The sequence below is a fragment of the Rhinatrema bivittatum genome, chromosome 10, assembly GCF_901001135.1.
Source record: "Rhinatrema bivittatum chromosome 10, aRhiBiv1.1, whole genome shotgun sequence".
Taxonomy (NCBI): domain Eukaryota; kingdom Metazoa; phylum Chordata; class Amphibia; order Gymnophiona; family Rhinatrematidae; genus Rhinatrema; species Rhinatrema bivittatum.
In genome coordinates this window covers 72,177,804-72,191,556 of record NC_042624.1, presented here as the reverse complement: position 1 = coordinate 72,191,556, position 13,753 = coordinate 72,177,804, and the positions used below count along the sequence as shown (strand labels likewise).

Sequence of the window (13,753 nt, the reverse complement as noted above, 5' to 3'; positions counted from 1 at the left end):
CTAAATATATAAAAAGACTGATTTTAAAATAGTTGCTGTTTCCAATTTTGCAGCCTTCTACAATATATGGTGTTTACAGTAGCAGTCTTTAAAAATCCTCTTGTAATTCACAGTATAACTTGTTAAAACGTTCTTTAAATTTGTATTCAATTTTGGAAAAAACTAAAGTGAAGTTGATTTTTATTGGTCTGAAAATATCTGAATAACTTTGGAGTGTTATAAAACAACATAAATGAATTTACCACATCAAAAATACTTCTCAAAATCTAGCAAGGATTTTTATCCCTTCTGTAGTAAATCTACGGGCCAATTCAGTAAAAACGTGGGAGAGCGGACGAATGCCCGCTCTCCCGGCGCGCGCACCGGCCACTTGCCGGTGCGCGCGATTCAGTATGTAAATTAGGTGGTGCGGTAGAAATGGGCAAAAGGAGGCGCTAGGGACCTGGAGCGGCGGCTGTCAGCAAGTTTGACAGCGAGCTGTCAGCGAGTTTGACAGCCGAAGCTCAATTTTGCCGGCGTCTGTTCTCGAGCCCGCTGACAGCCACGGGCTCGGAAAATGGACGCCGGCAAAATTGAGCGTCCGGTTTTCGGCCTGACAGCCGCCGGCCCAATTTAAATTTTTTTTTTTTTTTTTTACTTTTTACACCCTTCGGGACCTCTGACTTAATATCGCTATGATATTAAGTCGGAGGGTGCACTTTCCCAGTGCCTGCAGAAACTAGTGCCTACCTTTGGGTAGGCGCTAATTTCTTAGAGTAAACTTACTGTATCCGCGCGCATACCTAATAGGGCCATCAACATGCATTTGCATGTTGAGGGCGCTATTAGGTGCTGTGGTTTGGATGCGCATTTTCCGCCCCTTACTGAATAAGGGGTAAGGGAAAACGCGCGTCCAAGGGCAGGTTAACAGTGCGCTCCGTCGCAGCGCACTGCACTGTATCGACCTCCTAGAAAGCTAATCTTAATATGTAGGTACTATAATTGCCTATGAGTCTACTGATTGTGTTACTGTGTCGTCCTGGGAACTAACCCAGCTGAAATGCCACATTGTCAAATTACTCAGTTGGTAAATAGTTTGGTTTTTGCCTTAAGCTGCATTAAGTCTGCACTTAAGCATGGGATTGATTAATGTTGTTGAGTAAGTGGTATAGGAGTAATACTTGCTGTGGAAAGTTATCTGTGGTGTTCAATCAGTAACCAACACATCTGTGTAATACGGGAAGCAGAGTCAAAAGGAAGTGAAAGGAGGAGGAGAGAGTAGTGATGGAATGTTGGTTTTCTTAAATATTGGATTCTTATGTAAATATTGTAGTGTATGGTGCCATGCCAGCCAAAAACTTGAGATTTACTCCTTTTCATTGCCAACGAAAAGGTCTTGCTTTGAATTCTGGCACTGGGTTTTATTCCTTGGGTGCACAAAAACATTTCTTCATAGAAAGGGTGAAGGATATGTGACACAGCCTTCCTGTGCAGGTGGTAGAAACTGAAAAAGGAGCAATTTACAAAAGCATAAGACAGTAGTTCCCGCATGGGGTTGCAAAAAACATGGCTCCTCCCCCTACATGGACCTCTGCTTCAACTTCCCTTTGGACCTCCAGTCCATGCTACAACTGGCAGTAGCATTCAATGCACACTCATAGGCCCAAACCCTTATTTCTATTAGAATGGAAATCTTTGTGAAATGCCATTGTCTGTAAGCAGCCATTAACTTAAAGGCTCCATTCTGACTGCTGTTGCCTGTTTTGGGTGGTTGGGGAAAGTGAGGGTGAGAGAAGAGGAGGAATAGAGGTCTGCCGGGGGAGAGGAGGGGGAGGTCTGTTTTGTTTATGGCCTGTGTCGGGGATCATGAGAATTTTCATGTGTTTAAACTGGGGTCATATTAGATAAAAGCTTAGGAAGTGTAGGCAAAGGTTGAGCACAGACAGTCCTAAGATCAGTAGTTTATATGATAGTGCATTAGGAATGGACAAACTTAAATGGGTTTTGTGATCCTTACCTGCCATCATTCTGTTAATGTTTCTATATGCATTGCACATTCAACCATGTACTGTGTGCGGCTGATCCAGTGTAGCTGTAGCTAATATCTGACCAATGGTAAAGACCCCTGCATGTTTGCATGCTCTATAAGTGCGTGCACAAAAAAGTACAATAAAATTACATTAATTGTAAATACTATGGATCTTCTACTTTTGAAATAGTTGAATTGATTAAGACGGCAGCTTTTTTTATTTTTAGCTTTTTTTTTTTTTTTTTTTTTTGCTACGGCAAGTGGTAGATTAGTTTACACTACAACTGTCTCTTTATTTTGGGAGTGCAGGAGATGGCTGGATCTTTTCACCGGAGAGAATTGGTTCTAATCCCATTTTGTGCCTCTGCTTTCGATCTTTTGGGTTCTAAAGCTATAATTGCTAACAATAATATACTCCTGTTTGTAGCTAATACTCCTTTATAACTGTCATGCATGGCTTTCAATTATTTCCAGGGATGGAAACATTTTTTGAAAACCTAGGTGCCAGCCAACTGTTTTAGGAGCTAGAGGAAAAAAAAGTATTCCCCCAGTCTGTCCAGTCTTCCTCTTCTCTAATGTAGCCTTGCAGCAATAGTTCCTTAGTCCTAGCAGTGGCTCCTTGGCCTCAGGCTCTTGTCAACATGGTAACATCTTGGCCCTCAAATGCAAGTGCTAAATTTTAGGTGCCCTGGGAGACCTGGCACCCAGGATTTTTCCAACATTTATTTATTTTGGTTTTTTTTTATAGTTTATTCTTGCTCCTTTAGGTTTCCAACATGTCGAAACTAGGTGTGAGCACAACTACTCGGAAAGGTCTCCACTATTTTATTTCCCAACTTATTTAACCAAGTCATTGCACTGACAGTCCTTAGCTGTAGGCCATGCACCAAGGCTTCTTTTGGAGCCCTGCAGTCATGGTTCATGAATCTAACCACTAGGTGGTGTCATTGCACAATGACTGGGACTCCCTCCAAGTGTTAAGAATGCTGACTCCACAGCATTCCTAGTCCTGACTGGACCAGGGTGCAGAGTCCTTTCTTAGGAATCAAAGCCAGGCCCTCTAAATGGAAAGACTGCCACTGATATATACAGATCAGCTCCTAGAAATACTAACACATCTTAGCATTAATTGGAATTCTTTGTGGATGCAAAATGCTGAATAATTAAACCAGTACTTTGACTCAAGTTGGTTTGGTTGAAAAGCTACCTATAGGTGTGTAGCACCAACACAGAGCACCATGTACCTGTAGGTGCAAATAGCTATAAAATGTGGATTTGTGTGCAGTTGTAGAAAGCTTTCTTCTGACTGCTGCCTAAGCTGTATTGTATATTAGGGTACAGGGCTTCTTGATAGCTGAGCTTGTCACAATAGAGCCAGCACTTCCTGGAATATACTTTGTTAAAGCCTGTTTCCAAATGCCCTCTACCTTCCTCAGTTTGCTTTAAAAGGAAGAGAAAAGAAAGGAAAGGGGAACTCTGTGCACTGTAAGGATTCTGAATTTTTTCTTAAAGCACAGATCACACCAACTTTAAAAAAAAACAAAAAACAACTCTACGCAATAAGGGGCAGATGCAATATGGTGTGCTGAGCCGAGCGCACTCTTAACATGCAGTTGGACGCAGGTAGAATAGGCGCTAATCAGTCCCCTAATGCAATAAGGGGATTAGCGCCTATTCAACGCGCATCTAAGGCGGAGTGAATGTAATAGCGCTCTTCACAAGCAAATGCATGTGAATGAGGCTATTAAGCGTTCACTCCCGATGCAAAAAGAAAAATGTGCGTCTCCAACGCACATTTAACTGTCATTAACACCTGCCTGGAGCAGGCATTAATAGATGTGCACATCGAAAAAATAAGAAAAATTAAAAAAAAAATTGATCAGGCCCATCACAAAAACAAATGCCAAGTTTATCAGTGTCAGTTTTCGTGGCTGTCCGCCGCTAAGGAAAACCAACGCTGATAAACCCGGCGTTGGTTTTCAGCGAGAAACCAAACATTCTCCTCTCTCTGGAACCACAGAATCTACTTTTGAGCTACTGCAGGAAACTAGGGCTGTGCATACTATCATAGTAACGTAGTTATTGAGAAAGAAAATCCATTTGTGACCAATTGCTCCCCCTCCTATTGCGATACGAAAGACTCTACTCAACCATCAATCATCGCTGTCCTTTGAACCTATTCTATCCATTCCATGAATGTTTAAATTCTGTCAGTATGGTTTCCTGCCACCACTGTTGCAAACTTGGTTGGTCAGCAGATATTCTATAACTTTAAAGACAAAATAAGGAAATAATTGTAAAAACCAAATGTAATTATCTCTATTTGCTCTGTTTTCTTTTTTAGGTTATGTTTCACACTATGTGCTGACTGTATTTACAGAAGATAAAAAAGAAACATTTTTGCAAAGATTTTGATTCCAGTGGAATCTGCGCTTTAAATTTAGTTTTGTTAATTGTAACTTGGAAGCGATGCCTGTACAAGCTCCACAGTGGACGGATTTCCTCTCCTGCCCTATCTGCACGCAGACTTTTGACGAGACCATTCGGAAACCCATCAGCCTGGGTTGTGGCCACACAGTGTGCAAGATGTGCCTAAACAAACTTCATCGCAAAGCTTGCCCCTTTGACCAGACCACTATCAACACTGACATTGAACTCCTTCCTGTGAATTCTGCCTTGCTACAATTGGTGGGCGCTCAGGTAAGATTTGAATATACATGCTGTTTAACTCCATTAATCAGCGCTTTCAAGGAGGTGGTGGCTTCCCCCTCTCATAAGAACATAAATGCTGTGCTGGGTCAGACCAAGATCCCTCGAGCCCAGTATCCTGTCTCTGACAATGGCCAGTCCAGGTTGCAAGTATCTGACAGATCCCAAAAATTAGATCTGTTTATTTGCTTTTAGAGAGAGCAGTAGCTTTCTTTAGTTTATCTGGCTAATGTTTTATGGACATTTTCTCCAGGAATTTTTTAACCTTGCTATGCTAGTCATCTTGACAATGTCTTCTGGCAACAAATTCCTCACTTGATTGTGAATTGAGTGAAATCTGTTAGTTTCATGGCATGTCCCCTTGTTGTAGTATTTAAGAGGGTAAATAACCATTCTTTATGTATCTATTCCACTCCACTCATTATTTTATAAACTTTTAGCATGTCCTCTCTCAACTGTATCTTTTCCAAGCTGAAGAGCCCTAACCTCTGTAGCCTTTCATCATAAGTCGTTCCAGCCCTTTTATCATTTTTGTCACCCATTTCTGTACCTTTTCTAGTTTTGCTGTGTCTTTTTTTAGAAGGTGCTGTCAGTACTCAAGTTGCAGTCACACCATGGATTGTCAAGAAGTAAATTGATATTTGCCATCTTTCTGCAAGGTCAAGAAGGATGGTAGTCCTCACACATGGGTGACATCAGATGGAGCCTGGCATAGAAAACCTTTGCCAAAGTTTCTAGAAACTTTAACTGACACACTGAGCATGCCCAGTATGCCAATTATCCAGCGTCCACACGGGGTCCTTCTTCAGTCTCTCTTTTTCCGCAAAGCTGAAGCCTCGTGGCTGTGGAGTCGTGGTTTGTTTTTTTTTGCTGTGGGAAAACTTTTCTCTCTTTCCCGAGTCCCGTCGGGGGTCACTGTGTTTTTTCAGGGGTTTTTCCTCTCTGTATCTGTAAACTTCCCTGGTAGTTTGCAGTCGAATACCGAAGGTGTCTCCTCCCAGTGGCTGCCAGGCATTGACTGCATTCCACATTTTTTTCCATGGCGTCATCTGGCTTCCACCGTTGCCCCCACGAGGTCTGTGTCCTGTGCCTGGGGCTATTGCATGATGTCCATGGCTGTGACCTTTGTGCCCAAAAGACCCCCAAGAGTCATCAGGCACACCTGGATAAAATGGAGAAACTATTCTGCACCAAGAAATCGGAGCCATTGACGACAGCGTCTAAGAGTTCGACACCGCAGGGTAAGGAGATCTTGGTCACGGCCCCTTCGGTGTCCCCTCTGCTACTGGGCCCCCGGTCCAGAAATAGGGGCAGGGGACCAGTCAAGATCAACATCCTCATGTTCCAGATCAGGTTCTTTTCCATCTCCCTCTGCTCCGGGGAAGGACCTTGGTGAGTACCAGGAAAAGCCCAGGAAGCACCATTACCGGTCTTCGTCGAAGACGTCTGACCATGGGAAGGCACCGACATCATCCATGCCTCACCCAAAGCGGTCCCGTGTTGAGGACATTGTACCTCTCTCCCCCCCCCCCCCCGGTACAAACCGAGGAACCTTGACTATCCCCACCGATACCGGTGAAGCGTTCGGTCGGTGTCGTGTCATCCCCCCCCCCCCCGTTCCAGGAGCAATCTGATTCCACTGCCACCGTCTCCTCAAGCCATCCTGTCCTTGGCAGCCTTTTGAGGAGGAGCTGGAGAGTCATGTGCTGTTGCGTCCGTCAGTCGCAGACGGCTGCAACTGCTCTGCCTCACCTCTTTTCTACCTTTTTCCTCCTCCATGGGTAAGATGGCTGCCTCCGGTGCTGAGACATCCTACAGTTTATTGATGCTCCTAAAGAAGTGGTGGCTGTGCTCAGTACCAGATATCCTTAAGGAGTTTGTCATCCAGCTCTGGGAACATCCCATCTCCATCCCGCCAGTGAACCGGAAGACTGATGCAGTCTTTCTGGTCCAGCCCACCACAAGTTTTGAATGCTGTCAACTTCCATACCAGTCAGAAGTGGTGGAATCAGCCTTGAAGAAAGCAAAGAGGTTACACTCACACTTTGGTTCCCCTGGGTCGTGAACACAGAATTCTGGATGCTCTCGGACGGTGGGTATTCCAGGGCTCAGTGTTAGCAGCCAGAATCACCTGCTACCAACTTTATATGGACCAATATTCCAGAAACCTCTGGAAGCAAGTCCAGGATTTGTTGGAACATCTCCCACAACAATTTATGGATGATTTCCAAAAGGTAGTTTAACAAGGTGTGGAATGTGACAAACACGATGTCCGCTCTGTGTATGACGTGTTTGAAACCGCAATGAGTATTGCGGCGGTTGGCTTCGGGGCTTGTCGCATGGCTTGGCTTCACGCTTCGGATCTCTGACTCGAAGTACAGGATCATCTGGTTGACCTTCCCTCTATAGGGGAGAACCTCTTCAGGGACAAAACTTAGAGGTGTAGCACAGCTGAAGGATTATCAGCACCTTGGACACCCAGTCCTCAGGCAAGAAGCCACCCAGGCAGTACACAAGGCGCCCGTTTTACCGGCCACGAAAGTATTATCCGCCGGCGTCCAGAGCAAGACCCCAGCAGGCACCAACTAGATTAAGGGCATAACAGCCCCTCGCCCCACCTCAGAACTCCCCCATGGGGTTTTTATTGATGGCGAGGGATTTTGAGCCAGCAAACCCTACTTCAGAATACTGACACCCCTGTCTGCAGCTCTTCCCCAACTGGTGGATTTCAGTCACCTTGGATCAATGGGTTCTATCTATCGTGCGGCAGGGATACAAGTTGCGTTTCCAACGGGACTCCTCCACATTGTACTCCGTGTCCTCGGTGGAGATGTTCAGAGAACCAGCAACTACTTAGATTAGAGCTCTCCACCCTCTTAATGGCTCAAACAATTGAACCAGTACCGCCAGGACCCCCCCCCCCCCCCACTGGACCCCAGGTAATTTAAAACATTTTGGGGGGGGGTTCGGGAGGGTGGGGGATTTGTTTTAAAGGGTCGGGGTGGGTTTTAGGGTTGTTTTGGTGTGCCGGTTTTCCCGCCCTCCCCCGATTTACGATTTTTTTGAAGATAAATCGGGGGAATTGCTATTGTATCGTGGCTCTAACGATTTTTGACGATTTAAAATATATCTGACGATTGTTTTAAATCGTCAAAAAACGATTCACATCCCTAATACATATACATCATATATACATACATACACAGACACATATATACATATACATACACACACACACACTCTTCCTGAAAACAATATAATCAAGAAATATAAATCAGAATAGTAAAACCATAGTAAAAAATTTACATTTTCAAAACAGCTGATGAATAGAATAATATTAAATTAGAAGCTCCTCTACAAATTTTTTAAACATTTCTAAACATTGATAAAATATTTCAGTACAGCAGACATCAATTAACACCCAGTAATTAAAACTAATAAGGGTTTTAACAAACCCCCAATCTCCATTCCTGTCACTTTGCGATGGTTGTGAATTGGGGGTACACACACAGACACACAATATGCTCCCTCTGTCATCTACACACATACGCTGTTGGTGAGAGACTGAGGGAGCTTGTGTGTGTGAAAGATAGATACACATTTCCTCCGTCACACTCTCACACACACGATTCCTGTCTCACTCAGTCGCGCGCGCACACATGCTTCCTCTCTCACCCCCACCCTCGCTCGCAGGTACCCTCTCATATATTTACACAGGCACACACACTCTTCTATACACTCACCGTCTCATGCACACAGGCATCTCATACCTACACACACACACATGGGATCTCACACAGACATACATGCATACATGAACAGGCTCTCACTCATTCACACAAGCTCACATACATCATGGTCTCCTGTTATCTTCAGGCCGTGGTGGAATGAACTCCACTACGGCCCAAGGGCCTCCAGCTATCTTCGGTTTTACGGCCCACTGATCTTCCTGTTTTGGGGGGGGGGGGGGGGAAGGGAGCGGAAGCACACAACTCCCTCCCCCCCCACTCCAAAAGCAGGAAGATCAGTGGGCCCTATAGCAGCAGGAGAGGCTGCCAGCTGGTTAGGCTCCGCCACCTCCCCAGATGTGCTGCTCCGAGCCTGTTCTCTTCAGCCAGCAGGGCTTCGACTCCATGCCGGCCTGCTGCTCCTGACTGGAACGCATCCTCTTCGGCCAGCAGGACTTTGGCTCCCTCCCAGCTACTGCTCCTGGCTGGAACGTTGTTTCTTCCCGGGTGACAAGAGTTTGATTGGTCACACAGTCGCTGGCACCCCTCCTTGTTACCCAGGGTGGACCGGCCTCCTCGCCCCCCCTTAGCACGCCTTGATACTCCTGCATCGACGACAGCCCGCCAGTATTCTCAGTCTCCAGCAGTTGGTGGATGTGCATCTCCCTACTGGGGATTGCTTTAAAAAAAATAATAGAAAATGAAAGGAGAAAAGGAGGAAATTAATCCCACTCTTCTGTGTTGATACCTTACAGTACCTCCCTCAGTTTAGTTTTCCTGAGGAGATATCTGCAGATCTGTCCCTCACACGAAGGCCTCTGTCTGTCTGGTAACTGGTTTTCTGGCATGGACTTAGCTATAGAGAAACAGCTGAGAGGCTAGCGGTTCAGGAAGCCGAGCACAACCTTTGCCCTCTCCCCCTGCAAACAGAGACACTCTGTACTCGGCCAGGACGGGCTGAGTTCAGGCAAGGAGTACCTAAAAAATAATTAAATAAATAGAAAAATAGGGAGGGTTTGCATTCCCCTTCTGGTCTCTGAGCCTTGGCACACCGATCCGACGTCCATTCCTGCCTCCAAGGGAGCTGGGGGAGTCTTGGTGGGTTGAGCAGCCTTTTGACTAGGTCCTGCTCTCAGGATTTGCTTAGATGCCACACGGTAGGCTGCGGCGGCATTTGTGCACTTTTCTGTACACAAGTCTGTTGCCATGTGGATTGTGGTTTTTGGTTTTTTCCTAACACATTTCCTCATTTTATTATCATCTCCCTTTTTATAGTTAAATGCAACTGCACTAGTTTTCCTTAGTATTTGTTCACCAATGATTGTCAGATTTTATTACATTATGATTACTGTTGCCAAGTGGATCCACCACTTTTATCTCTTGCAGCAGGTCCTGTATTCCACTAGGAACTAGTTCTTACATAGATCTCATCAGTTCCATGAACTGCTGCATGAAATACTCCTTGATGGCATCTGGGAACTTTACTTAATTTGCATGTCCTGATGTGACATTTACCCAATCAATACTTGAGGAAATTGAAGTTGTGTTGCAGATTTTACTAGCCAGTCTAATCTCTGTTAGCAATTTGCAGTCTATTTCCTCAAACTGGCCAGGTGGGCAGTAAAATTCCATATTACTATACTCTTTCCCTTTAACCCTTGGAATTTCTATCCATGAGCATTCCAGAGTGCAGTTTGTCTCTCGTAAAACTTTCATCTTGCTTGAATCTATGCCGCTATCAACACATAATGCCACCCCTCCAACATTTTTATCTGCCCTGTCATGTTGATATAATTTGTACCCTGATATTGCAATGTCCTATTGGTTATCCTCCTTCCACCAAGTCTCCGAGATGCCTATTATATCTATATCTTCCGTGTTAGCACCATACATTCTAACCCTCCAATATTATTTCTTAAACTTCTGGCATTTGCATACAAAGTAGTTTTATTTGGTTTTTCTATTTTTATATGTACCCACAATCCTCTTATCAGATGATACATGTAGTTTGGAGTCATGTTTATCTGTGTGCTCTGTGTTTAAATGTATCTGGGTCTTTTCAGCTTTTACAACCACATCTGTCAGGTGGTTTGCCAGCATCCTTTGAAGATAACTCCCTCCAAACCATGACCTGTTGAGGTATTGTCTGCTTTTCCCCATGATCTAGTTTAAAACCTGCTCTTTCCTTTTTAAAAGATAGTGTCAGAAGCCTGGCTGCACTCTGTTTAAGGTGGAGTCCATCCTCTGATTGTTCCCCAGCTCCTCACAAACCCCAAACCACCTTCCCTGCACCATCATCTCATCCACACGTGGAGTCTCTAGAGCTCAGTCTGTCTCTGGGGTCCTGCATGTGGAACAGGAAGCCTTTCTGAGAATGCAACCCTGGAGTTTTTGGATTTCAATTTATTACCTCAGAGGCTAAATTCAGCCTCCAGAACCTCCCTCCTGCACCTTCCTATGTTAATGATACCCACATATACCATGAGAGCGAGCTCTTTTTGGAAAATCCTCTAAAATCTTATCCAGCTGGTACGTGAGGTTCACTACCTCTGCAGCAGACAAGCAAGTTACCAAGCGATCTTTAGGACCATCAGCTACCCAACTATATACTTTTCCTAATGATTGAATCATCCACTACAATTGCCATCTTAACCTTTTCCTCCTGCGCATGGACCACTGGAGAGAGATTCTTAGTGAAAAAGGATAAATTATCACCTAGAGGACAGGTTATAGCTAGAGGATGACTTCTTGACACACCAAGGTAATGTTATCCTGCAAGGTGACCTTATTCCTCCAAAGCAGCAAGGGCTGCTAAACTGGAGTTGGAACCACTCGATTATGTCCCTGAAGGTTTCTTCCATATACCTCTGTCTGCCTCAGCCCTTCCAGTTCTGCCACTCTGGCAGAACTGCGGCAGACAGATAATATTGCACTACCAAAGAAAAGAAATTGATAGCTTAACACAATTGTAACAGCAGACGGTGCCAAATTGACACATCTCTTTAGCTCAGTAAAGTTTAATACTAAGTATATGCAGGAGTTCCTGTGCATGTGCTCTCTTATTGAGTCCTCAGTCTTTTTTTTTTTTTTTGTCTGAACTTCTGCAAAGATGTGTGCCCTCTGTAATTTTTCCTAATCTTGTGCTAATGCAGTTTTTTTTCAAATCCTGATCGTTCTTATGAATTGCCACTCTGCTTGGCAACACTTCAACAGCACTTTTCAGTGTTACTCCAAAAATCTATACAACTACAAAAAGAAAAAAACCCAGAACACTGTCAAATATACAACCAGTAATGAAAATGGCACTTAAATTCTTTAAAGAACAATTGCTTGCCTTAATCCTGCCATAAGACTTTTATAAAGAGTTTTTAAATAACTACTAGCAGAAAAAAATCCCATTTTTCTTTTTGATGTGTGTAAATAAGAGCTAACATTCTTCTTCGTTTCCTCACAAAGCCTCCCCCCACTACGCCGCTCCCCAACAACAACAGGATCAACCTTGGGTCTTTTGACCTCACTACAACCATGGAGATTGAATCCATTCGAAAAAAGATGAAACCTGCCGCCCATATTTCAGACACCATCCCCTCGAAGACCCTCCTCTCTGTTCCCTCCACCATTGCAAAACCCATTGCTGATCTAATTAATTGCTCCATCACTTTCGGAACCATCCCAGACCCACTCAAACTAGCTGTCGTCAAGCCACTCCTCAAAAAACCTACACTCGACCCCCATAGACCCTGCAAACTACCGGCCTATATCCAACCTGCCCTTCATCTCCAAAATCCTTGAAAAGGTAATTAACACTCAGCTCACTGACTTCTTAGAAGACCATAACATCCTACACGCATCACAATTTGGTTTCCGTAAAGCCCGCAATACCGAAACTCTATTACTAGCAATGATAGATTCCATCCTTAAAGGTATGGATCATGGAAAATTGTATCTACTTGCCCTCCTTGACATCTCAGCAGCCTTCGATACTGTCAACCACCAGATCCTTATCACCCGACTAGCAGAGATAGGTATTTCGGACACAGCCCTATCCTGGTTCTCGTCCTATCTCAACCACAGAGAGTACTTAGTAAAAATCGATAAGTATGACTCTTCACACATCCCCATCACACAAGGCATCCCACAAGGATCCTCCCTATCCTCTACCCTCTTCAATATTTATCTCCTGCCACTTTGCCATCTGCTCTCCAACCTAGACGTAAAGTTCTTCTTAAACGCAGACGATGTGCAGATCCTCATCCCCATTCAAGAATCACTCAACGAAACTATGCAATTCTGGGAATCCTGCCTAGCTTCTATAAACTCCTTACTATCTAACCTCCACCTAGCTCTAAATGCATCTAAAACAGAACTCCTCATTATCTCCAATCACCCAGACCGTATCTTGCACAACACAGCCATAGCCCACACCCCGCTGCAATCAGTAAGAGACTTAGGTATCTTCATAGATCAACACCTTAACTTCAAACTCCACATCAAATCTCTCCTAAAAGGGGGCTTCTACAAATTAAACATTCTTAAAAAAAACTTAAACCTCTCCTCCACACTCAAGATTTCCAGACAGTATTCCAGACAACCATGCTCACCAAATTGGACTACTGTAACTCCCTTCTCCTGGGTCTTCCTGTCTCCACTATCAACCCCTCCAGATATTTCAAAACGCCATGGCCAGGGTCATAACCAACACCCGTAGAAGGGACCTCATTACCCCTATACTAAAGGATCTACACTGGCTGCCCATTACCTTCCTAATCCAATATAAAACTCTTACCATCCTTCACAGTTCATTGTACAAATACAATCACCCCTGGCTAGAGGAAATGCCGCGTTTCCACTCCACTAAGCGCCCCACTAGAACTGCCCTTGCTGGCACCCTACACACCCCATCTCTCAAAACCGCCCACCTTGCCCTCACCAGAGAAAGAGCCTTTTCCCGTTGATAGCAGGGCTGAATTAGCCATGCTGTCATGGGAACTGCCAATCAGGGCCCCGGGAGGCGGAGCTTAAGAAGCAGAGTAACTTTTTTCAGACTCTGCGGCTGCGCATGTGATCCCGCGCAGGAAAGTAACAGATTCTCCTCAGTCTGTTCTTTCCGCGCGCAGGAGCGCACGCGGAGCTCTTTTATCCTCATACCTCATTTTATTTTGAGACAGAAATGTCGAAGAAGCCGTCGGGCTTCAAACCGTGTCCCTGCGGTACGATCATGTCCGTCACAGACGGACATGATCGCTGTTACCGCTGCTTGGGACCCGATCACAATCAATCCGACGAATGTCCCTGCGAGCCCGCCGTC

The 13,753-nt window shown here is 44.7% G+C and overlaps 1 protein-coding gene across 3 annotated transcripts in view; it reads left to right on the top strand.

Annotated features, from left to right (window-relative positions):
- RC3H1 (ring finger and CCCH-type domains 1) overlaps window positions 1–13,753 on the top strand; it is a 256,670-nt gene that overhangs the window by 70,951 nt on the left and 171,966 nt on the right. For all 3 annotated transcript variants that reach the window (XM_029617716.1, XM_029617715.1, XM_029617714.1), the window contains exon 2: window positions 4,353–4,708. In XM_029617716.1, the coding sequence (XP_029473576.1) occupies window positions 4,478–4,708 (231 nt within the window). In that variant the 5' untranslated portion in view covers window positions 4,353–4,477. The remainder of the gene's footprint in view (window positions 1–4,352; window positions 4,709–13,753) is intronic.